Source organism: Schistocerca cancellata, chromosome 5, assembly GCF_023864275.1.
Source record: "Schistocerca cancellata isolate TAMUIC-IGC-003103 chromosome 5, iqSchCanc2.1, whole genome shotgun sequence".
In the NCBI taxonomy this organism is placed as follows: domain Eukaryota; kingdom Metazoa; phylum Arthropoda; class Insecta; order Orthoptera; family Acrididae; genus Schistocerca; species Schistocerca cancellata.
This window is the reverse complement of record NC_064630.1, coordinates 213,544,390-213,570,434: the sequence shown is the minus strand read 5'-3', so window position 1 is coordinate 213,570,434 and position 26,045 is coordinate 213,544,390. Positions and strand designations below refer to the sequence as shown.

The 26,045-nt window shown below is 40.0% G+C and overlaps 1 protein-coding gene across 2 annotated transcripts in view; it reads right to left on the bottom strand.

The window, feature by feature from the left end:
- Positions 1-26,045, bottom strand: part of LOC126188980 (uncharacterized) — a 188,311-nt gene that overhangs the window by 14,700 nt on the left and 147,566 nt on the right. For both annotated transcript variants that reach the window (XM_049930768.1, XM_049930769.1), the window contains exon 11: positions 5,943-6,045. In XM_049930768.1, coding sequence (XP_049786725.1) covers positions 5,943-6,045 — 103 coding nt within the window. The remainder of the gene's footprint in view (positions 1-5,942; positions 6,046-26,045) is intronic.

The following is a 26,045-nucleotide window of genomic DNA, read 5'->3' as shown; positions in this document are numbered from 1 at the left end:
CCCCCACTTGATTCCAAGCCTACAACATCCCTCTTGCTCACCTTCATCAAATTTATACTTACCAACAATTACTTCACCTCTGAGGGGCGTCATATACATACAGATCAGGGGTACGGCTATGGGAAACAGGATGGCTCCTTCCTATGCCTATCTTTTCATGGGTCACTTGGAGAGGGTTTTCCTGGGATCCATAAATCTTCAGCCCCTGGTTTGGTTTGATATACTGATGACACCTTTGCTGTATGGACTCGCAGACTGACCTGTTAAAATTCCTTCTCTCATACCTTCTAAATACCTTCTCTCATGCCACTTTCCTTGATGTTGATCTCATCCTCACCAAAAGCCAGCTACAAACTTCCATCCACATCAAACCCACTAACAGATGACAGGACTTTTATTCTGAAAGTTGCCATCCTTCCCATGTCAAACATTCCCTCCCATACAGCACTGGCATTTGAAGCAAACATATCTTTTGTTCGGATGCAGACACTCTACAGCAATACACAACCACTCTCACTTCCACCTTCACTTGACATAATTATCCCACTAGCATAGTTCAAAAGCATGTTTCCAGGGCCTTTACATTCAATCACGGTACTGCTGATCCCTCTAAAAGAACAACTTCGGAGGACACCAATTGTCACCCAGTATTATCCTGGTCTTGAAAGTATCAGTCAGCTATCCTGACAAGGCCACGACTTCCTAAAATCATGCGCTGAAATGAGATACGTTCTGTCAGATTTTGCCCACCACACCTAGAATAGCTTTTCATAGCCCTCCTAATCTCCACAACATCCTCTCCTTCTCCATTCATCTCCCTACCCTACGGCTCCTACCCCGTAACCCCCCCCCCCCCCCCCCCCCACCAGTGCAAGAGTTGCCCTATGCACCCTCCTACCACCACCTATTCCACCCCTGAAACTAGGAAAACATATAAAATCAAAGGGAGAGCTACCTGTGAAACAACATGTCATATCAGCTGTTATGTTAACACTGTTCAACCTTTTATATCAGCATGTATCAGTTATCAGTCAGGATGAATTGGCATAGGCAGTGGGTGTATACAGGCAACACAAAAAATTCTGTTGCAGAGCATGCTGTACATTCTGACAGTCATAACCTCGGTGTCTGTTTAACAACACACACCATCTGGATTCTTCCTCCAGACACCAGTTTCTCAGAACTCCGTGGGTGGGAACTAGCACTACAACATGTCACTGGTTCTCACCATCCACCTGGCCTTAATTTACATTAATTCCTTTTATCTCAGCATTTATTCACAGTAACTACTACTTTCTTCACTCCATTTCAGTTTTCGACATCTTTCATTTTCTGACCTGTCTATTTTTCACCATACCCCTGCCACCTCTATCACATACAATGCACTTAGCTTTCCACTCATTAACTTGTGCACAATGTTTTAGTAGTAATCTCTGTCTTGCATATTACCTTATCCTACGCCTTTAAGCTCTCAGGTTTTCATATCCCATCCGATGCAGTTTCCAACAATCAGTCTTTCCTTCTCATCCCATCTGGTATGATTCCCCTGACCTGGGGTTCTGGGTGACTTTTCTAATTTATAGCCCTTTTCCTAAACCTCTCCAAGCCTTTCCCTTCAGCCCTCTTTCTTCCCCATCAACTCTTCCGCCAGGAGGAGGAGCCACTAGCTCCAAAAACCAGTGAAAGTTAAATCCTTTTGGGTGTGTGTTCTCCTGTTGCCACTTGGTGAGAAGACTTTATCTGTCCATTTACATTATATTATCAATTTATTATTTTTATTCTTATAACATCATAATGATGTTATAAGAATAAAAATAATAAATTATTGATAATAATCATAATCCTCCCCCCATGAACCATGGACCTTGCCGTTGGTGGGGAGGCTTGCGTGCCTCAGCGATACAGATAGCCGTACCGTAGGTACAACGACAACGGAGGGGTATCTGTTGAGAGGACACACAAACATATGGTTCCTGAAGTGGGGCAGCAGCCTTTTTAGTAGTTGCAAGGGCAACAGTCAGGATGATTGACTGATCTGGCCCTGTAACAATAACTCAAAAGGCCTTGCTGTGTTGGTTCTGCAAACGGCTGAAAGCAAGAGGAAACTACAGCCGTAATTTTTCCCGAGGGCATGCAGCTTTACTGTATGATTAAATGATGATGGCGTCCTCTTGGGTAAAATATTCCGGAGGTAAAAATAGTCCCCCATTCAGATCTCCGGGCGGGGACTACTCAAGAGGATGTCGTTATCAGCAGAAAGAAAACGGGCGTTCTACGGATCGGAGTGTGGAATGTCAGATCCCTTAATCAGGCAGATACGTTAGAAAATTTAAAAAATGAAATGGATAGGTTAAAGTTAGATATAGTGGGAATTAGTGAAGTTCGTTGGCAGGAGGAACAAGACTTCTGGTCAGGTGACTACAGGGTTATAAACACAAAATCAAGTAGGGGTAATGCAGGAATAGGTTTAATAATGAATAGGAAAATAGGAATGCGGGTAAGCTACTACAAACAGCATAGTGAACGCATTATTGTGGCCTAGATAGATACAAAGCCCATCCCTACTACAGTAGTACAAGTTTATATGCCAACTAGCTCTGCAGATGAGGAAGAAATTGAAGAAATGTATGATGAAATAAAAAAAAATTATTGAGATAGTGAAGGGTGAAGAAAATTTAATAGTCATGGGTGATTGGAATTCGGTAGTAGGAAAAGGGAGAGAAGGAAACGTAGTAGGTGAATACAGATTGGGGCTAAGAAATGAAAGAGGAAGCCGCCTGGTAGAATTTTGCACAGAGCACAACTTAATCATAGCTAACACTTGGTTCAAGAATCATGAAAGAAGGTTGTATACATGGAAGAAGCCTGGAGATACTGACAGGTTTCAGATAGATTATATAATGGTAAGACAGAGATTTAGGAACCAGGTTATAAATTGTAAGATACTTCCAGGGGCAGATGTGGACTCTGACCACAATCTATTGGCTATGACCTGTAGATTAAAACTGAAGAAACTGCAAAAAGGTGGGAATCTAAAAAGATGGGACCTGGATAAGCTGAAAGAACCAGAGGGTCTACAGAGTTTCAGGGAGAGCATAAGGGAACAATTGACAGGAATGGGGGAAAGAAATACAGTAGAAGAAGAATGGGTAACTTTGAGGGATGAAGTAGCGAAGGCAGCAGAGGAACAAGTAGGTAAAAAGACGAGGGCTAGTAGAAATCCTTGGGTAACAGAAGAAATATTGAATTTAATTGATGAAAGGAGAAAATATAAAATTGCAGTAAATGAAGCAGGCAAAAAGGAATACAAACGTCTCAAAAATGAGATCGACAGGAAATGCAAAATGGCTAAGCAGGGATGGCTAGAGGACAAATGTAAGGATGTAGAGGCTTATCTCACTAGGGGTAAGATAGATACTGCCTACAGGAAAATTAAAGAGACCTTTGGAGATAAGAGAACCACTTGTATGAACATCAAGAGCTCAGATGGAAACCCAGTTCTAAGCAAAGTAGGGAAAGCAGAAAGGTGGAAGGAGTATATAGAGGGTCTATACAAGGGCGATGTACTTGAGGACAATATTATGGAAATTGAAGAGGATGTAGATGAAGATAAAATGGGAGATACGATACTACGTGAAGAGTTTGACAGAGCACTGAAAGACCTTAGTCGAACCAAGGCCCCGGGAGTAGACAACATTCCATTGGAACTACTGACGTCCTTGGGAGAGCCAGTCCTAACAAAACTCTACCATCTGGTGAGAAAGATGTATGAAACAGGCGAAATACCCTCAGACTTCAAGAAGAATATAATAATTCCAATCCCAAAGAAAGCAGGTGTTGACAGATGTGAAAATTACCGAACTATCAGTTTAATAAGTCACAGCTGCAAAATACTAACGCGAATTCTTTACAGATGAATGGAAAAACTAGTAGAAGCCGACCTCAGGGAAGATCAGTTTGGATTCCGTAGAAATGTTGTAACATTTGAGGCAGTACTGACCCTACGACTTATCTTAGAAGCTAGACTGAGGAAGGGCAAACCAACGTTTCTAACATTTGTAGACTTAGAGGAAGCTTTTGACAATGTTGACTGGAATACTCTCTTTCAAATTCTGAATACAGGGGGCGAAAGGCTATTTACAAATTGTACAGAAACCAGACGGCAGTTATAAGAGTCAAGGAACATGAAAGGGAAGCAGTGGTTGGGAAGGGAGTGAGACAGGGTTGTAGCCTATCCCCGATGTTATTCAATCTGTATATTGAGAAAGCAGTGAAGGAAACAAAAGAAAAATTCGGAGTAGGTATTAAAATCCATGGAGAAGAGATAAAAACTTTGAGGTTCGCTGATGACATTGTAATTCTGTCAGAGACAGCAAAAGGACTTGGAAGAGCAGTTGAACGGAATGGATAGTGTCTTGAAAGGAGGATATAAGATGAACATCAACAAAAGCAAAACGAGGATAATGGAATGTAGTCGAATTAAGTCGAGTGATGCTGAGGGAATTAGATTAGGAAATGAGACTCTTAAAGTAGTAGATGAGTTTTGCTATTTGGGGAGCAAAATAACTGATGATGGTCGAAGTAGAGAGGATATAAAACGTAGACTGGCAATGGCAAGGAAAGCGTTTCTGAAGAAGAGAAATTTGTTAACATCGAGTATAGATTTAAGTGTCAGAAAGTCATTTCTGAAAGTATTTGTATGGAGTGTAGCCATGTATGGAAGTGAAACATGGACTGTAAATAGTTTGGACAAGAAGAGAATAGAAGCTTTCGAAATGTGGTGCTACAGAAGAATGCTGAAGATTAGATGGGTAGATCACATAACTAATGAGGAAGTATTGAATAGGATTGGGGAGAAGAGAAGTTTGTGGCACAACTTGACCAGAAGAAGGGATCGGTTGGTAGGACATGTCCTGAGGCATCAAGGGATCACCAATTTAGTATTGGAGGGCAGCGTGGAGGGTAAAAATCGTAGAGGGAGACCAAGAGATGAATACACTAAGCAGATTCAGAAGGATGTAGGTTGCAGTAGGTACTGGGAGATGAAGAAACTTGCACAGGATAGAGTAGCATGGAGAGCTGCATCAAACCAGTCTCAGGACTGAAGACCACAACAACAACAACAACAACATAATCAGTCATTTTAAAGTTTAAGTGGAGAAAATGTGGCTATAGTAATAGAAAGTGTTAGCTATAGGAAGAACATTACACTGCTGTGATTAATACTTGGTTATGAGTCCCGATACATTTTCAGTGCTGATGAGACTGGAGTCTTTTATAATTTACTTCTTGCAAAATCATATTCTGTTTTAGAAGAATAATTCCACAAAGGTAAAAAATGTAAAGAAAGGATTATGTGTACATAGTGATTGAAGTGTACAGTTGTTTCCACTATCAATTCCAAGTGTTTCCAAAACATAAAAATGCTGCTTTGTACTTATCAGTACAACAGCAGTCACTGGGGATGTCAGAAATCTTTACAATTTTTTCACCCATCTAGATGCCAAGATGGGTGGAGCAGGAAGGGAAACTGTACTTACGAAAAAATATTTAGGTCCCCAGAGACTTACTGAAAACGGGTCTTACTTTACATCCCATTGCTCCTGATTATCATCTTTTTAAAATCTTTTATTTACGTATTAGATTGCTTATTATCTTTTTGTAGTTTTAAGTGTTTTTATTTAATGTTTTTATTTTCTTGAGCATATTAATATTTACACAATTTCTCGTCCTATATATTTTGCAAGGAACAAGAACAGTAGGAACATAGGTTAAGAAATGCCGTCTTTGTGAAGAATTATATAGAATGCAACACCAATAGAACTGTGTCCAGGGTTCTTTTGGCTTGCTAGCAACTGAAACATGCATTCTGCCAACAAACACTCTTGCTGTCAAATGATGGACTCCGAAAGTCATATTCTGATATGGTAAACTTCACTTACCCATCTGCTGACGCTGGTAAAGTGTCATCATCATGAAATGCTGATGGATACCCACTCTCAATATTAATATCAGGATGAAAAATAGCATCAGTATCAGAGCCATCTGGAAAAATAATAGAAAATTAAAATTTAATATAGGATTTTTTGTTTTTAAAATTCAGTCTTAATCACACCACGTATGTTACAAGAACATAGGTGACCGGTTTCTGTCATATCACATGACCATCATCAGACCTGTAATTTAATTTAGAAAGTAATAGAAACCTTACTAGATTTACAATAAAATAAGACAAAATGCTTGTAAGGATAAAATACAATAAGACGTGTTATACCCAAGGCGTCCTTCGAAGATGGTAGGTGGAGCACTCTTCTCTGCTGCTGCGATGTCAACTGGTGCCAGCATGTGATGAGCATACGCTTAAGTACGAAGATGCTCTGCCCACCACACATCAACCAATCAGTATAAAAATGAGTTCACATAATTGTCAAAACGTAAAAAAAAAGTACAATAATAACATCAAAATAGTTATGTATAATATCTCTTTACAACCATGGAATTACTTAAATGTTGTATAAAATATCAATTAAAAGCTTTAAAATAACTGTACAGACGATGTATAGTCAGTGTGCCCTCTATGGGCTAAGGCGGTACTACCACAATGGTTTCAAAGTCAACGATGTTGTTGAGGTCTTTGGCATTGCGGCATCATATCGATATGCGAGTTGTGACTCAACTGCAAGTATATATCTATGCTAGATTCAGTCTGCCTATCTCGTATTAACTTTATTTGGCACTGGAGATATATGTAATGATGGAATGATCAGCTGCAGGGTAGTATGATATTACATAGATTTTTTTATTATTATTTTTTATTAAAATGTCATAAAACTGATTTATTAAAAATGGAGCCATATTTCATAATATTTCTAGTTGGAGGCTTAAAATTGTGATATAAATATTTACGTACTGTCCTAAGATACATTTCTGCCATGGATACAACTGGGTCCTATGATTTTCTGAACAAAAGAGTACATATGTGTTCATAGAATTTCGTCAGAGAGATCATAAATATGTTTTTCACGAAAATCTAACTGTTCATTGAGAAGCATTGACGGTTCATCTCAATAATGGGCATATATCACGATCTCTTCAAAAATATTTAATAATAATAAGCCTTTATTAGTGTAATGAAGGACTTGCAAATTCTGTTGTACCGTCCCTTTGGCATGCTTATTAAAAGTTATGTGATGGCCAAAGACTGATTTTGCTCATGCAGTACCTGATGTATGTTCTTTGTATCGTGTAGTAAACCTCCGGCCTGTTTGGCCAATGTATATTTTTCTACAATCACCACATTGGATCTTATAAACCCCTGATCTGAGAATTCTATCGTTATCACTACCTACAGTATGTCTTAATTTATTTTGCAAAGTATTCTTAGTTTCAAATGCTATTGTTGTTTCAGAATTCTTAAATAGATTAAAAAAGCATTTTTTAAGTCAGTGATCCACCGGATGTTAAAATTACCCCTTGAAGAAAATTAAATTAAAAAAGAAACAAATATTGTAAAGCAGATTGCGAAGACCAATTCTTTTGATACACGTCAAGTTGACATTATGTTTAATAAAGTGCAACAATCACTAAGTACACCACAAATAGGAGTTCATAAATACACAAAAATGATGTACATGGGGAACATATCAGATAGGATCAGTAATCTATTTAAGAATTCTGAAATAACAATAGCATTTGAAACTAAGAATACTTTGCAAAATAAATTAAGATATACTGTAGGTAATGATAACGATAGAATTCTCAGATCAGGGGTTTACAAGATCCAATGTGGTGATTGTAGAAAAATGTACACTCTTTGACATAAAACTTGACCGGTGGCCGGCCGCTTCAGAGGCTAAGTCCGCGCCGATCGCGACATGGGACAAAGAAACTGGCCAACTCGCTAATTCTCTAAGTCCGGTTATCTGCACAATCTGGCAACACTGTAGACTGCGGCACTTCCTGGAGGAAAACTTGTCCCAAGATAGAGAGACTCTAGGCTGATTACGCCTGTGGTCTAGCGGTAGCGTGCGTTGTTTCTGTTCATAATGTCAGTGGATCGAGAGCAGCCGGCATAAAATATTTTTATAGCCTCTTCTGTCTGAATGCTGAAGACGTGAATGTAATGGTAGCGCAGATTCAATCTATTTCGCTTTGTGACACACCGATATCAAAATTTTATCTAGTAACGATTTTGCGGCAGATTTCCTGCAGACTGTCCTCCTCTGGACGCCGTATGCGGCAAAGCTCCGGGATGCATTTGCTGGCTACTGGCAGCGGCCGTGGCGACAGCAGCGGCGCTGCACTCCCCCGTTCTTTATCGAAAGCGCCTGCTACCGCTCATCGCTTTTGATGATTTAAAACGCTTTATTATTAAATGTTGCTCCACAGAAAATTTCTACAATTTCCATTCACGCTCAAAAGCAACGGAGACAGACGCCCTGATTAGTAGGCGGGTAATCGGCAAGAGCTGAGTATGGCCCGAAATTAATTTTATAGACTGGGACGAAATTAAACCACCTCACTACATTCGATGAATTTATAAATGCTTCATACCTCGTTTCTTTTCCTTTCAAACTTAATTATTTGTGCAACTTTTGGTCAATGTTTGGATGTTTTCGTCAAGCCAGAGTGAGCGTCTGTGGTGTAAAGTGTATTACAGTTCTTGTTTCATTCCTTATGGTAAGTCTATGCGATAAACTGTGTGAATACCTTGCAATGCATGCTCTGTAGCAGTGCAGGCACACTGCACATTTGGAGTTCCATGTATGGGTTCATGAAGTATTTATTGTTGATCGGAAGTGATAGTTAAGGTCATCAGATTTAAACCAGAAAAATTTGTCGTTTTGAAGGTTTCAGAGAACGGAAAGGAATTGCTAACGCCGGTGTTAGAAAACGTCTACAGTTAAACGCTATTGCAAAAATTTAGAAGATGTGAACTATATTAATGAACATGTGCACTTCATAAACAACCTTCTGACATGTTAGACCTATATGACGAACAAAGCTCAAATTTATATCGTTGACAGTCGGTTTGAATCTTTTCAGGACCTATTTTACAGTGAAGCACCTTGGAATTTGCAAAGCAGAAATCCATGATATTAACTTAATTTACTAAGTCGAAATCGGACGAAGATTGATGTTTAAAGGCATTCTTCAGATTGCGCATAAGAAATTTTTACTAGCAGTTTGCAACTCCATTAATTAAAATGGAAAATAAAAGGTTTTAGTCAGCGGCTTCTACCGTGATTCGAACTTATAGTACAAGCACTGCAACGCACAAGGGAACCTCTGAGCTAACGACACACTGGCGGCCAGGGGCGGACTATAGTCACTGCGATGTTGCCTGAGCCTCAAAACGCAACCTTAAACACAGAAACAGAGGAGGTGGAGATTACTGTTTTAACGTCCCGTCGACAACGATGTCATTAGAGACGGAGCACAAGCTCGGATTAGGGAAGGATGGGGAAGGAAATCGGCCGTGCCCTTCCTAAGGAACCATCCCGGCATTTGCCTGAAGCGATTTAGGGAAATCATTGAAAACCTAAATCAGGATGGCCAGGCGCGGGATTGCACCATCGTCCTCCCGAATGCACACACAAACAGGTGTTACTTATGTGAAGAACGCCGTTCTTGGAGTCCAGAAATTAAATATACTTTCTAATTGTGTCATCTTGCAGTGGATTATATCGTACGAGTCTTCGATGTGGAAAACGAATGTTAAGTGAATTTAGCGAGGTAACGCCGACCTACACCCGGAAGTAAATGCACTATCAGAGTGTTGACAAATACTTGCTACGACGCTGCCATTTCTCGGCTCTCTGACGAGGCAGCTCTTCAGCGAAATGCTTGCCGTGATTCTCCGATACGGTTCTTCAGAGTGGAGACGCGCGCGCACGTTTGGTTTTTATGCGGCGTTCTCCCCTGGTGGTTTCTGACGTCGCCTTGTGGGCTATGTATACATATGAGACATTCAATTATCATTAATCCAGAATGATACAAGTTTCAGCTTCCGGCGTGGAAGAAGGCTGTTGACGCCGACATTATATCATTTCAACGTAGGGAAAGCAAAACGGATCATTCAATGTTTCTCATTCAACATAAAGCATGTGAGATAAATTTCCGTAACGTTCATAATCATCTAAAAATACAAACGAAGTAAAAATACACCGGAATCTTATTCGAATTGAATATAATGTAAGATACCAAACGCTTTGCACCTCGATGTCGAATTTGTCCACTTGCAATCGTTTGCAGCATGCACATAGATTGTCATGATTACCACGAGAATGAAGAAATATGTTGGTAAGGATGGAAGCAAGAAGAGACGCAGTCAACAAATATTCTATTCCTCATGGCATTCATTTCATTTGACACGTAAGAAGAGGTAAAGCGGGAATTTACTTTCGTTAACACGAAAGATATGCCGCACATATTGATAACGAGGAAGTCTGCGTCTTCATACGTTTCCTCCTTGAAATCTGTATGCTCTATTATATACTAAGTAGCCCGATCATTGTTTCAGTAATGTTACCCTCTTGTTTGACCCCGTAACGATGAACAGATTCCAAATGCATGTCTCTGCGTGAAAGTAGCTGTTCGAACCCTTCCTGGGTTGTTTTTTGTGTTTTATTGCTTGGAATTCCTGAAGCAGACCACTGTGCCTTCCCCCCTCGTGGGTTAGGTCTCAAAACTAAACCGCTTTGTATCCAATGGCATAATTTATTCATACAGCATCAGCATAAGACTCTTGCGAGTGAGAGAATGACAATAACAATCGTAACAAGAACAAGCAAATAATGAATGATGTTTATTCCAACGCAGAAAGAGAATGGCTTTAAATATAAAAATCTATATCTATATCCATATCTATTGATCTTCGAGTTGGCACAATGAAAATATATTCTTAGCATTTAGTTACTGAATTTAGTTCTGGATGTTTGCAGAGAAAAGGAAAAGTCGGTACTTCTCGCTAGTGTAATATAATGTGAACCAGCAACTACCCTTTCCTTAGAACACGACTCAAGCAGGTCCTCAAGTAGGCACTGCTGCACTCTGTTCCCTGACATTGCTCTGATGACGGTTAATGCAGATGGTTCCGATTATGAAATACAAAACGTATTGCAGGTTAGTTCCTAGGATAGTAACATTAAATTTGCGTTGTAGACGGCACATGAACGTGACGACTATCCATATTACTCATCAATATAAAAAGACAGTATTTTGGGAATTTAGCAGGATTACTCAAAATGAATTCTGAAATTGGGTGACTGACCGCACAGGTGCTAAACGTCGTCAAGAGCATACGATGTCCTAATCGCATTAGGAATATGAAGATCGTCTTCGACAGCTCGCAACTTTCACATAGCTAACCCCACCCTACTCCAGACAGCTCTCGGTGGAGTTGCACTACGTTGCCGATGTTATGGAAGGCCTTCAAACCGACAACAGACCACATATTGAAAAATACAAGCGAATTCTCTTGCAGCGTAAGCTTATTGTAACTAATCTAAAAATTATTGGAGAGGAACATTGTCCTATTCAAAAAAGTAAAATGTTACACACTGTTGACGTCAAACGGACATTATCTATGTCCTGTCTTGTGTCCTACTCATCTATAATATCAAGTGTACTATGAAAATGATTATATATAATGGATTATAAGGTAATGCATTGATACCAGATGGTGGGGGCCGGCCGATGTGGCCGTGCGGTTCTAGGCGCTTCAGTCTGGAACCGCGTGACCGCTACGGTCGCAGGTTCGAATCCTGTCTCGGGCATGGATGTGTGTGATGTCCTTAGGTTAGTTAGGTTTAAGTAGTTCTAAGTTCTAGGGGACTGATGACCTTAGAAGTTAAGTCTCATGGTGCTCAGAGCCATTTGAACCATTTAACACAAAATGACATTAAAAATTTAAGTTATTCACGAGCAGCTAGTTGAGAATATGTATGAACATTAAATGACACGACGAACCGTCATGTTCTGCATATGGATTCAAACCCAGCTCATGCAGACTAAGCAAAGATTTCGTGACTGACGGAAACTAACAGTCATTCCTGATTAGGCATACAGAGAGTGATATACCTCGATTTTAGACAGTATCAGTTAGCAAATATCAACTTTAAATTGCATAACGCAAACATTTTTAACAGACGCGAATTCCTACCCAGCATCTATTGTCCCTGTTAACGAACTACGAGAGATGTTAAATATTGCTTCTTCACAAGTAACTTACTTGAAATGCCGTGAGGTAAAGCTGTGTGTTGGACACGGATTCGAACCCGGAACCTAATCGGATTGCTATCGAAGCACAGTCAAATGTGACATATCGGAATTTCGCGGCAGTAACTAGATGTTATAACTGAAATGACGAGACGAAAAATTAATTTTTTCCTTCCCAGGACTCCAACCCGGCACCTATCGCTGTTATATTCTAGAGAAAACTAACGTTAAATATGGGTTTGTTGCACCAGCAGTGACATGTGAGCATGTTTGAACTGAAATAATATGACGAAGAGTTCAGCGCTCACTGGGAATAGAGCCCCACACATATCGTTGTTGACTACACACAAAGAGACGTCAGCTACCGAATTTTTCTCCACCAGCTGCTCAGAATAGCATCTTGAACTTACAGTCATCTCGCAAATAGTTCTGTGTCTCACTGGGAGTTAAAAACGTCAGATATCGTTAGTGTGACAGCGAATGAAAATACATTAAAAATCAAAATTATTATCCACCAGCAGACAGGTGTTCTCATGCTAGAGCTTGATAATACATAATTAAATCTTTAGTGCCGGGCCAGGATTCGATCCCATTCACGCATAATATGTGAAGGTGTTGAGGAATCTGCAGTTTTGAACAAACAACAAATTGTAGCCGAGCTGTATTGCCACGAAGGGATCAAATTCCGCGTTAAGGGCGGTCTGAGTTGCATTCCCAGTTCAGAACCAATTTTATCGACATACAGAAGCTCAAATAAAAGATGGAATAAGTGTCCTGTGACCATACATAGCGTTTGTGTCGTCACTTGAAATAAATAACTAGTATAAGAAAGGTGACTGGTGGTAGAGTTTCTACATGTCGCCACTCCAGACTTTATTGTGGTTCAACCTACCGTCTACTTGGTAAAGAAGGAATATCATCTTTAATGTGAATTTTCTGACCATGCAGCCATTATATCTCCTTCACTTGGTGTAGCCAGGAGAGAATGGAATCTGTCTCTCCCTATCTAAAATCATTGACAGAAGTGGGAATCGAACCCAGACCATAGGTATAACAACCTACCATCCGTCCAACAGACCACGAAATCCTCTTCTCTGCGAGTCATTTTTCTATCGTAACGCAGTTGTGCCACACTGGATGAGAATTCTGACACACAGGCTCCCTGTAGTAATTTGCAGCATGTTCAGTAAATTCATTTACTTGGTTGACCGAATCACCATGAACTAGCTGCCTCGGCTACCCAGTGCATACATTCGACTATTTTGTAATCACAGAAATAAAATCACGTTACTGCCACCTACACACAACTGCCAACATTGTAGGATGCAGAAGTTTAAATAAGAAGTGTTCCTTTTCACTTGAGCTATTCTATTGCGCTGTCTGTTACTAGAAAACGTCGTTCAGTCCAAAAGAAAAGCTGTAACTGTTTGTCTCTCAGAAGTCAAGACATGGCCATATGCATAATCTCACAGTGCTGTGGAATCCAAAAGTTCTGAAGGAATAGTTGCTGAGCTCTGGAGCTGTTGTAGTTCCGTGTCAGCTTGTAGCATAGATAAGATGTCGCGAGTTCGAATACATTCAGTGCTACATTTTTTAAAACGCAATTCTGCTCTCTGCTGAAGTTATCAATCTAATGGAACTTTGAACAAATTCCCTTCACTTCTCAACCCAAAGTAGTCGCATGTGGAAAAAGGACTAACTACTGTGACATTTTGTCCTATTCAGGTTTAATAGACAGCAGGCAGCAGATGCATCTCGAAGATGTGCAGGGAGAGCGCATCGTGCCATAATATGTCAGAAAAGTATTTTCTACATTAGCCGTCGTGTGGTAGTGATATTTTATTCTTCTTCAAACTTTGATTGACAGCTTTAACTCAGAACAAATTTTCTACATGCATGTAATCAATAAACTGCATGTGCATTGTCAGACTGTCATAGGTAACATCAGAGAATTCGCATATATCGTTGATGATTAATTTCTCTCTCATGTTTACTATTGTTTTAACAACACTAAAGGAAACCTTACGAAAATTGTGCACTGTATTATAAGAAATGAAATAAAACTAACGATGATAACCTTACGACGAAAGTATCTGTACACAAGCATGCCTCTATCGACACGAATTAGTAAAATACTACTCACTTAGATTTTGATTGGGTCTGTGTTTAATTGGTATGCTGTGTCATACTCAAGAGGTATGCAAATGTGGCATTTCATAAATATAGTTACGTATTCCTAGAAACCCAAAATTCGCTTGTCAGCAGCGGAAAGAGGCGTTACCTGTTGTGCAGCATTGTAAGTTTTTCAACATTGCACTATGAGCTGAAAGCATTTTCTTACGATTTCCGTATTGATGTTTGATCTGACTGCTTGTAGCTCTTTCACAGAAGGGATAAAAACGTTTCAGTCAGTGAGACTGGAACTGCGAACCGTAACAGACGCTGTTTCACATGTCAGCACGTTACCACAGAGCTGGCGAGGGGGTATGGGTCTCAGCTTCCTATTACGACGGCAATAGTAACTAGAACTCGTAAACCGCTATTTAAAGGTCGAGATTAGTTGCGATTTCCACCTGCAACGACTTTCTTGGGCTGAAAACCGTAAATTTTCAATCTTTTGTTACCCTTCAAGCTATAATAACTCAGATTATTCAATGGAAATGACAGGTAAAATCAAGTGAACTTTGAGGCTTAATTCCGTGCACACCAGGAAGTAACTCGTCGATCACAGAGTTGCCAAACATACGTTGCCTTGTTGCCAAATCTCAGTTACAGTACCAGCAGGAAGAAGACGAACCGATGTGATCCTACAGCGGTCTGGGAAGTGACCATAGCTGGTGTCTCCAAGTCGCGGCTGCTACGGCCTGGAATACGTAATGCGTCTGATTCGCTTTCTGTAACTAGGTTTAGGGACTGGAGCGTAGTTACTAATAATACTCAGAACTGACTGCAAACTGAGCATCATAAATCAGTAACTCTCATTGTTGTTTTTATATTTCTTTCGTAAGTGCACTCAAAACTAAGAAAGTCATTCACAGGCGTTTTCCTGCCTCGCCGATAGTCGAGCAGAACATACAAATAAAAATAAAAAAGAATGTGTGTGTTTGTGTGTGTGTGTGTGTGTGTGTGTGTGTGTGTGTGTGTGTGTGTGTGTGAGAGAGAGAGAGAGAGAGAGAGAGAGAGAGAGAGAGAGAGAGAGAAATAAAAAGCAATGAGAGAGTGTGTAAAAAATTGTTGTAAAGAAATTGAATCATGGTATTTAAAGAAATCTTTCATTAAAATGACACGTTCCACATCATTACGAAATGTCGTATTCATGATCTATGGAACAAGAGTTAATCTAATGTAATGTAATCTAATCTAATCACATCATATTGATTATTAGCCATGAAGAGTCATGAACTACCGAAAGTTTTGCCAATACCAGTAACCAAATCTAAACTTGAAAATAAAAGACGACAATTTTTGTAATAAACCGTGACTCCTATCAAGACCCTTTCATCCCTGTTATCTAACCACGAAAGATGTCTGATATACCTCCATTCTGAAGTAACAAAGTGTGCATGCATTTAAAGATGAAGTGCATGATGTGAAGTTCTGTGACGGAGATACGAACCCAACACGTAATCCGATTGTTAACTAAGAAAAATCAAATGTTACGTATCGGTTTTTCTTACGAGCCGCTAGGTGTCTGAATCTAAAATAAGGATACAAACTTTTGTGCCTAAGCGACAATCGAACTGCACACCTACCGCGCATCCACGAATATAGCTTAAGTATCAGTTGCTTACTCATGAACAGTAAGATGTGTGCGTGTTTGACCAGAAATAACGACACCTGTTGCGATTGTTGGCAACACATGAACAGACATTGAAATTGCGCGTTAATTTTCACTAGCAGGTGGGTGTGCACTTGATAAAGCTAGAAATGAAATTATGAATATTTTTGTACTGGATCAGGTTTCAGACCCACATACTTACCTTTGGAAGAGAGCTAGAGAAGATTGCAGTCTTGGGAAAAGGAACGAAATGACTGAACTATACTGTTCCGAGAGATTCAGATCCTCGAAAGAGGAGATACGAATTCGAATCACAGTCCAGCACCAAATTTTTAAACGTCTCTAGTTCAATCAAGTACAAGTAAAATAAGAGCCCTGTCCCTTTAAATGGCTATCGGTTCATCAAATAAAATAAAATTTTATAATGTAAGTAAGTTTACTGGCGACTGTATTTCTGCTTACCATGACTTCCGCTTTGTCATTTCCCAACGAAAACTGGCTCTGCTCAGTTGGTTATGAAGGAACGTGATGTTTAATGCGGATTCTGGATTATAACGTCTTTCTCTTGAGGTTACCAGAGGTAAAATAAATCTGTTTGTGCCTCTTAAAAGTAAATGCCTGAACCCACGCATTGCACCTGTGATAGCTCGTTCCACCAGACCATTGTGGCCACATTACCCAGCCCCAGGAGTGTGCTGTAACGGATGATGTGCTTAGCTTACAAAATTAGTCACGGTGGAAAAAATGCGAGTCTATTAAATGGTCAAGTAGAAGCAAGCTTCTGACGCAGAGATTATGCTATTCTCATGTCAGCAGGATGTAAAGACTCTTCTAGGCATCATAGGCTGGATGTGAAGCCATTTTGATTTTTCACAAATTCAGCAAATTTCTTAGTTCGAGAAAATCCACTGTGAAGTGTGAAGTTGCCGGATAATTCGATTATTACTGTTATTATTAATATCATTTTATTCATACTGCTGCTGTAACACAAGTGCTTGAACATCATTTAGTATCTTTTGGTCACTATAGAAGTAGTTTCCCAAGAACAGGTTCTTTCCCTGTCTACGGAATCCTTTTCATGTTAATATCAAACACCAGCAATTACTCGTAGATTACATTAAAACTAAAGTAATTGACGAAGACGTTCTTGGTAACAAAAACGCACTGCCTTTCTTCATTTACTTTCGCCTAGAAGTGGCTATCGAGTACTGACAAACCAAAAGGCAAGAGATCTTACTGCCTTCCGATATACGTTGCTGTTAGTTCTTCCACATGATTTGGTCGACATGACCTGTTTCAAGTAGTGTATGACAGACAGTGTTTTAGAAAATCTATTGTTTCCCTTTGCAATAAACAGAAGTATTTTCATTCTAAGCTATCCAAGTACAAAATTTTCGCAATATTAGTGCACATTTAATATTCGCTTCTATAATGTATAAAAGTATTTCACAGTCGCAAAACTCGCATCCGAAACGTTGACCTTACACTTAGTCGCTGACCATAAATTCTAGCTCAGAGTGACACCAGTTTAAATAACCTAATGTAGCGAAGACTGTTTGCCAGTGCTCTTTCTCACCGGAAAATACGCAATTGACTCATTTGGCTCCATAAGTACACTGTAACAGTAATTTCTGTGTGAAATTTGTCAATAAGCTTTCGCCTTCCAACCGGCAAAATACGGAAGAGTACAGCCGGTAAACAAATCACAAATCACGATTTAGTGCCGATAAGACGATTTCTTTAAACATTGTCGAAGCTGAGGGAATTTATTTTCTGCTTAAATCGTCTTAAGCAGCAACGTTCACAGATATCTCAAATAGGAAAAAGCTGAATATCCAGGTACGAAGGTTGTAAAACAAACTTCCCACAGTTTGTGTCAGGTTGATCTTTTCGTCTGATAACACTGCTTAAGTATTTTGTCTAAGAGGTATCACAAGTAGTATCCCTGTAGCTGTGGGAATCATTGGTTGAAAACGAGTTTAACACCAATGGGTACAGTGCTGCTATATTTTCAAAATTATTATCAACTTAAGTCTGAGTTCATCCACAAACTGAGGCGTATTTATAATATTGAAGCTAGACTGTGTATCCTTGTCTTTCTTGAGTGGTCACAGGAAGGCGTTTACACACACGTATACAATACTATGAATACTTCGAACGCTATGGTTAACGTTGCTCTCATAAACTACTTTTTTTTTAAAATTCTTCTGGGTCTTAAGCGAGCAATATGTGTTGTAGATACAGTCTCAGACCAAAAAATTGACCGCCGAGTCGTTCACGTAAGGTGGACAATACAGTCATGCTCCTCTCAGAATTCTATGTCTGGCAATATGCTCGATCTAGCAACATGTAGACTGCGGCACTTCCCAGAGGAAGTCTTGACTCCAGTCTTAGTACATTACTCTAGACTACGACCGTAGTCTTGAGGTTAAACGCGAGACCAGCTAATATGATATTGTAGATTCGCTTGAATTACACTCATAGCTTCAGCACCGAGAGGAAAGGGGCGATAAAAATTCTGTCGATATGTGCTTTCGGTCGCCAGACGTCATATTAGCTGGTCTCGCGTTTTACCTCAAGACTACGGTCGTGTTCCATCAGCGGTACGAATAAAATGATAGTAATAATAACAGTAATAATCGAATTATCCGGCAACTTCACACTTCACAGTGGATTTTCTCGAACTAAGAAATTTGCTGAATTTGTGAAAAATCAAAATGGCTTCACATCCAGCCTATGATGCCTAGAAGAGTCTTTACATCCTGCTGACATGAGAATAGCATAATCTCTGCGTCAGAAGCTTGCTTCTACTTGACCATTTAATAGACTCGCATTTTTTCCACCGTGACTAATTTTGTAAGCTAAGCACATCATCTGTTACAGCATACTCCTGGGGCTGGGTAATGTGGCCACAATGGTCTGGTGGAACGAGCTATCACAGGTGCAATGCGTGGGTTCAGGCATTTACTTTTAAGAGGCACAAACAGATTTATTTTACCTCTGGTAACCTCAAGAGAAAGACGTTATAATCCAGAATCCGCATTAAACATCACGTTCCTTCATAACCAACTGAGCAGAGCCAGTTTTCGTTGGGAAATGACAAAGCGGAAGTCATGGTAAGCAGAAATACAGTCGCCAGTAAACTTACTTACATTATAAAATTTTATTTTATTTGATGAACCGATAGCCATTTAAAGGGACAGGGCTCTTATTTTACTTGTACTTGATTGAACTAGAGACGTTTAAAAATTTGGTGCTGGACTGTGATTCGAATTCGTATCTCCTCTTTCGAGGATCTGAATCTCTCGGAACAGTATAGTTCAGTCATTTCGTTCCTTTTCCCAAGACTGCAATCTTCTCTAGCTCTCTTCCAAAGGTAAGTATGTGGGTCTGAAACCTGATCCAGTACAAAAATATTCATAATTTCATTTCTAGCTTTATCAAGTGCACACCCACCTGCTAGTGAAAATTAACGCGCAATTTCAATGTCTGTTCATGTGTTGCCAACAATCGCAACAGGTGTCGTTATTTCTGGTCAAACACGCACACATCTTACTGTTCATGAGTAAGCAACTGATACTTAAGCTATATTCGTGGATGCGCGGTAGGTGTGCAGTTCGATTGTCGCTTAGGCACAAAAGTTTGTATCCTTATTTTAGATTCAGACACCTAGCGGCTCGTAAGAAAAACCGATACGTAACATTTGATTTTTCTTAGTTAACAATCGGATTACGTGTTGGGTTCGTATCTCCGTCACAGAACTTCACATCATGCACTTCATCTTTAAATGCATGCACACTTTGTTACTTCAGAATGGAGGTATATCAGACATCTTTCGTGGTTAGATAACAGGGATGAAAGGGTCTTGATAGGAGTCACGGTTTATTACAAAAATTGTCGTCTTTTATTTTCAAGTTTAGATTTGGTTACTGGTATTGGCAAAACTTTCGGTAGTTCATGACTCTTCATGGCTAATAATCAATATGATGTGATTAGATTAGATTACATTACATTAGATTAACTCTTGTTCCATAGATCATGAATACGACATTTCGTAATGATGTGGAACGTGTCATTTTAATGAAAGATTTCTTTAAATACCATGATTCAATTTCTTTACAACAATTTTTTACACACTCTCTCATTGCTTTTTATTTCTCTCTCTCTCTCTCTCTCTCTCTCTCTCTCTCTCTCTCTCTCACACACACACACACACACACACACACACACACACACACACACACACACACACACACACACACACACATTCTTTTTTATTTTTATTTGTATGTTCTGCTCGACTATCGGCGAGGCAGGAAAACGCCTGTGAATGACTTTCTTAGTTTTGAGTGCACTTACGAAAGAAATATAAAAACAACAATGAGAGTTACTGATTTATGATGCTCAGTTTGCAGTCAGTTCTGAGTATTATTAGTAACTACGCTCCAGTCCCTAAACCTAGTTACAGAAAGCGAATCAGACGCATTACGTATTCCAGGCCGTAGCAGCCGCGACTTGGAGACACCAGCTATGGTCACTTCCCAGACCGCTGTAGGATCACATCGGTTCGTCTTCTTCCTGCTGGTACTGTAACTGAGATTTGGCAACAAGGCAACGTATGTTTGGCAACTCTGTGATCGACGAGTTACTTCCTGGTGTGCACGGAATTAAGCCTCAAAGTTCACTTGATTTTACCTGTCATTTCCATTGAATAATCTGAGTTATTATAGCTTGAAGGGTAACAAAAGATTGAAAATTTACGGTTTTCAGCCCAAGAAAGTCGTTGCAGGTGGAAATCGCAACTAATCTCGACCTTTAAATAGCGGTTTACGAGTTCTAGTTACTATTGCCGTCGTAATAGGAAGCTGAGACCCATACCCCCTCGCCAGCTCTGTGGTAACGTGCTGACATGTGAAACAGCGTCTGTTACGGTTCGCAGTTCCAGTCTCACTGACTGAAACGTTTTTATCCCTTCTGTGAAAGAGCTACAAGCAGTCAGATCAAACATCAATACGGAAATCGTAAGAAAATGCTTTCAGCTCATAGTGCAATGTTGAAAAACTTACAATGCTGCACAACAGGTAACGCCTCTTTCCGCTGCTGACAAGCGAATTTTGGGTTTCTAGGAATACGTAACTATATTTATGAAATGCCACATTTGCATACCTCTTGAGTATGACACAGCATACCAATTAAACACAGACCCAATCAAAATCTAAGTGAGTAGTATTTTACTAATTCGTGTCGATAGAGGCATGCTTGTGTACAGATACTTTCGTCGTAAGGTTATCATCGTTAGTTTTATTTCATTTCTTATAATACAGTGCACAATTTTCGTAAGGTTTCCTTTAGTGTTGTTAAAACAATAGTAAACATGAGAGAGAAATTAATCATCAACGATATATGCGAATTCTCTGATGTTACCTATGACAGTCTGACAATGCACATGCAGTTTATTGATTACATGCATGTAGAAAATTTGTTCTGAGTTAAAGCTGTCAATCAAAGTTTGAAGAAGAATAAAATATCACTACCACACGACGGCTAATGTAGAAAATACTTTTCTGACATATTATGGCACGATGCGCTCTCCCTGCACATCTTCGAGATGCATCTGCTGCCTGCTGTCTATTAAACCTGAATAGGACAAAATGTCACAGTAGTTAGTCCTTTTTCCACATGCGACTACTTTGGGTTGAGAAGTGAAGGGAATTTGTTCAAAGTTCCATTAGATTGATAACTTCAGCAGAGAGCAGAATTGCGTTTTAAAAAATGTAGCACTGAATGTATTCGAACTCGCGACATCTTATCTATGCTACAAGCTGACACGGAACTACAACAGCTCCAGAGCTCAGCAACTATTCCTTCAGAACTTTTGGATTCCACAGCACTGTGAGATTATGCATATGGCCATGTCTTGACTTCTGAGAGACAAACAGTTACAGCTTTTCTTTTGGACTGAACGACGTTTTCTAGTAACAGACAGCGCAATAGAATAGCTCAAGTGAAAAGGAACACTTCTTATTTAAACTTCTGCATCCTACAATGTTGGCAGTTGTGTGTAGGTGGCAGTAACGTGATTTTATTTCTGTGATTACAAAATAGTCGAATGTATGCACTGGGTAGCCGAGGCAGCTAGTTCATGGTGATTCGGTCAACCAAGTAAATGAATTTACTGAACATGCTGCAAATTACTACAGGGAGCCTGTGTGTCAGAATTCTCATCCAGTGTGGCACAACTGCGTTACGATAGAAAAATGACTCGCAGAGAAGAGGATTTCGTGGTCTGTTGGACGGATGGTAGGTTGTTATACCTATGGTCTGGGTTCGATTCCCACTTCTGTCAATGATTTTAGATAGGGAGAGACAGATTCCATTCTCTCCTGGCTACACCAAGTGAAGGAGATATAATGGCTGCATGGTCAGAAAATTCACATTAAAGATGATATTCCTTCTTTACCAAGTAGACGGTAGGTTGAACCACAATAAAGTCTGGAGTGGCGACATGTAGAAACTCTACCACCAGTCACCTTTCTTATACTAGTTATTTATTTCAAGTGACGACACAAACGCTATGTATGGTCACAGGACACTTATTCCATCTTTTATTTGAGCTTCTGTATGTCGATAAAATTGGTTCTGAACTGGGAATGCAACTCAGACCGCCCTTAACGCGGAATTTGATCCCTTCGTGGCAATACAGCTCGGCTACAATTTGTTGTTTGTTCAAAACTGCAGATTCCTCAACACCTTCACATATTATGCGTGAATGGGATCGAATCCTGGCCCGGCACTAAAGATTTAATTATGTATTATCAAGCTCTAGCATGAGAACACCTGTCTGCTGGTGGATAATAATTTTGATTTTTAATGTATTTTCATTCGCTGTCACACTAACGATATCTGACGTTTTTAACTCCCAGTGAGACACAGAACTATTTGCGAGATGACTGTAAGTTCAAGATGCTATTCTGAGCAGCTGGTGGAGAAAAATTCGGTAGCTGACGTCTCTTTGTGTGTAGTCAACAACGATATGTGTGGGGCTCTATTCCCAGTGAGCGCTGAACTCTTCGTCATATTATTTCAGTTCAAACATGCTCACATGTCACTGCTGGTGCAACAAACCCATATTTAACGTTAGTTTTCTCTAGAATATAACAGCGATAGGTGCCGGGTTGGAGTCCTGGGAAGGAAAAAATTAATTTTTCGTCTCGTCATTTCAGTTATAACATCTAGTTACTGCCGCGAAATTCCGATATGTCACATTTGACTGTGCTTCGATAGCAATCCGATTAGGTTCCGGGTTCGAATCCGTGTCCAACACACAGCTTTACCTCACGGCATTTCAAGTAAGTTACTTGTGAAGAAGCAATATTTAACATCTCTCGTAGTTCGTTAACAGGGACAATAGATGCTGGGTAGGAATTCGCGTCTGTTAAAAATGTTTGCGTTATGCAATTTAAAGTTGATATTTGCTAACTGATACTGTCTAAAATCGAGGTATATCACTCTCTGTATGCCTAATCAGGAATGACTGTTAGTTTCCGTCAGTCACGAAATCTTTGCTTAGTCTGCATGAGCTGGGTTTGAATCCATATGCAGAACATGACGGTTCGTCGTGTCATTTAATGTTCATACATATTCTCAACTAGCTGCTCGTGAATAACTTAAATTTTTAATGTCATTTTGTGTTAAATGGTTCAAATGGCTCTGAGCACCATGGGACTTAACTTCTAAGGTCATCAGTCCCCTAGAACTTAGAACTACTTAAACCTAACTAACCTAAGGACATCACACACATCCATGCCCGAGACAGGATTCGAACCTGCGACCGTAGCGGTCACGCGGTTCCAGACTGAAGCGCCTAGAACCGCACGGCCACATCGGCCGGCCCCCACCATCTGGTATCAATGCATTACCTTATAATCCATTATATATAATCATTTTCATAGTACACTTGATATTATAGATGAGTAGGACACAAGACAGGACATAGATAATGTCCGTTTGACGTCAACAGTGTGTAACATTTTACTTTTTTGAATAGGACAATGTTCCTCTCCAATAATTTTTAGATTAGTTACAATAAGCTTACGCTGCAAGAGAATTCGCTTGTATTTTTCAATATGTGGTCTGTTGTCGGTTTGAAAGCCTTCCATAACATCGGCAACGTAGTGCAACTCCACCGAGAGCTGTCTGGAGTAGGGTGGGGTTAGCTATGTGAAAGTTGCGAGCTGTCGAAGACGATCTTCATATTCCTAATGCGATTAGGACATCGTATGCTCTTGACGACGTTTAGCACCTGTGCGGTCAGTCACCCAATTTCAGAATTCATTTTGAGTAATCCTGCTAAATTCCCAAAATACTGTCTTTTTATATTGATGAGTAATATGGATAGTCGTCACGTTCATGTGCCGTCTACAACACAAATTTAATGTTACTATCCTAGGAACTAACCTGCAATACGTTTTGTATTTCATAATCGGAACCATCTGCATTAACCGTCATCAGAGCAATGTCAGGGAACAGAGTGCAGCAGTGCCTACTTGAGGACCTGCTTGAGTCGTGTTCTAAGGAAAGGGTAGTTGCTGGTTCACATTATATTACACTAGCGAGAAGTACCGACTTTTCCTTTTCTCTGCAAACATCCAGAACTAAATTCAGTAACTAAATGCTAAGAATATATTTTCATTGTGCCAACTCGAAGATCAATAGATATGGATATAGATATAGATTTTTATATTTAAAGCCATTCTCTTTCTGCGTTGGAATAAACATCATTCATTATTTGCTTGTTCTTGTTACGATTGTTATTGTCATTCTCTCACTCGCAAGAGTCTTATGCTGATGCTGTATGAATAAATTATGGCCGGCCGAAGTGGCCGCGCGGTTCTGGCGCTGCAGTCTGGAACCGCGAGACTGCTACGGTCGCAGGTTCGAATCCTGCCTCGGGCGTGGATGTGTGTGATGTCCTTAGGTTAGTTAGGTTTAACTAGTTCTAAGTTCTAGGGGACTAATGACCTCAGCAGTTGAGTCCCATAGTGCTCAGAGCCAGCCAATAAATTATGCCATTGGATACAAAGCGGTTTAGTTTTGAGACCTAACCCACGAGGGGGGAAGGCACAGTGGTCTGCTTCAGGAATTCCAAGCAATAAAACACAAAAAACAACCCAGGAAGGGTTCGAACAGCTACTTTCACGCAGAGACATGCATTTGGAATCTGTTCATCGTTACGGGGTCAAACAAGAGGGTAACATTACTGAAACAATGATCGGGCTACTTAGTATATAATAGAGCATACAGATTTCAAGGAGGAAACGTATGAAGACGCAGACTTCCTCGTTATCAATATGTGCGGCATATCTTTCGTGTTAACGAAAGTAAATTCCCGCTTTACCTCTTCTTACGTGTCAAATGAAATGAATGCCATGAGGAATAGAATATTTGTTGACTGCGTCTCTTCTTGCTTCCATCCTTACCAACATATTTCTTCATTCTCGTGGTAATCATGACAATCTATGTGCATGCTGCAAACGATTGCAAGTGGACAAATTCGACATCGAGGTGCAAAGCGTTTGGTATCTTACATTATATTCAATTCGAATAAGATTCCGGTGTATTTTTACTTCGTTTGTATTTTTAGATGATTATGAACGTTACGGAAATTTATCTCACATGCTTTATGTTGAATGAGAAACATTGAATGATCCGTTTTGCTTTCCCTACGTTGAAATGATATAATGTCGGCGTCAACAGCCTTCTTCCACGCCGGAAGCTGAAACTTGTATCATTCTGGATTAATGATAATTGAATGTCTCATATGTATACATAGCCCACAAGGCGACGTCAGAAACCACCAGGGGAGAACGCCGCATAAAAACCAAACGTGCGCGCGCGTCTCCACTCTGAAGAACCGTATCGGAGAATCACGGCAAGCATTTCGCTGAAGAGCTGCCTCGTCAGAGAGCCGAGAAATGGCAGCGTCGTAGCAAGTATTTGTCAACACTCTGATAGTGCATTTACTTCCGGGTGTAGGTCGGCGTTACCT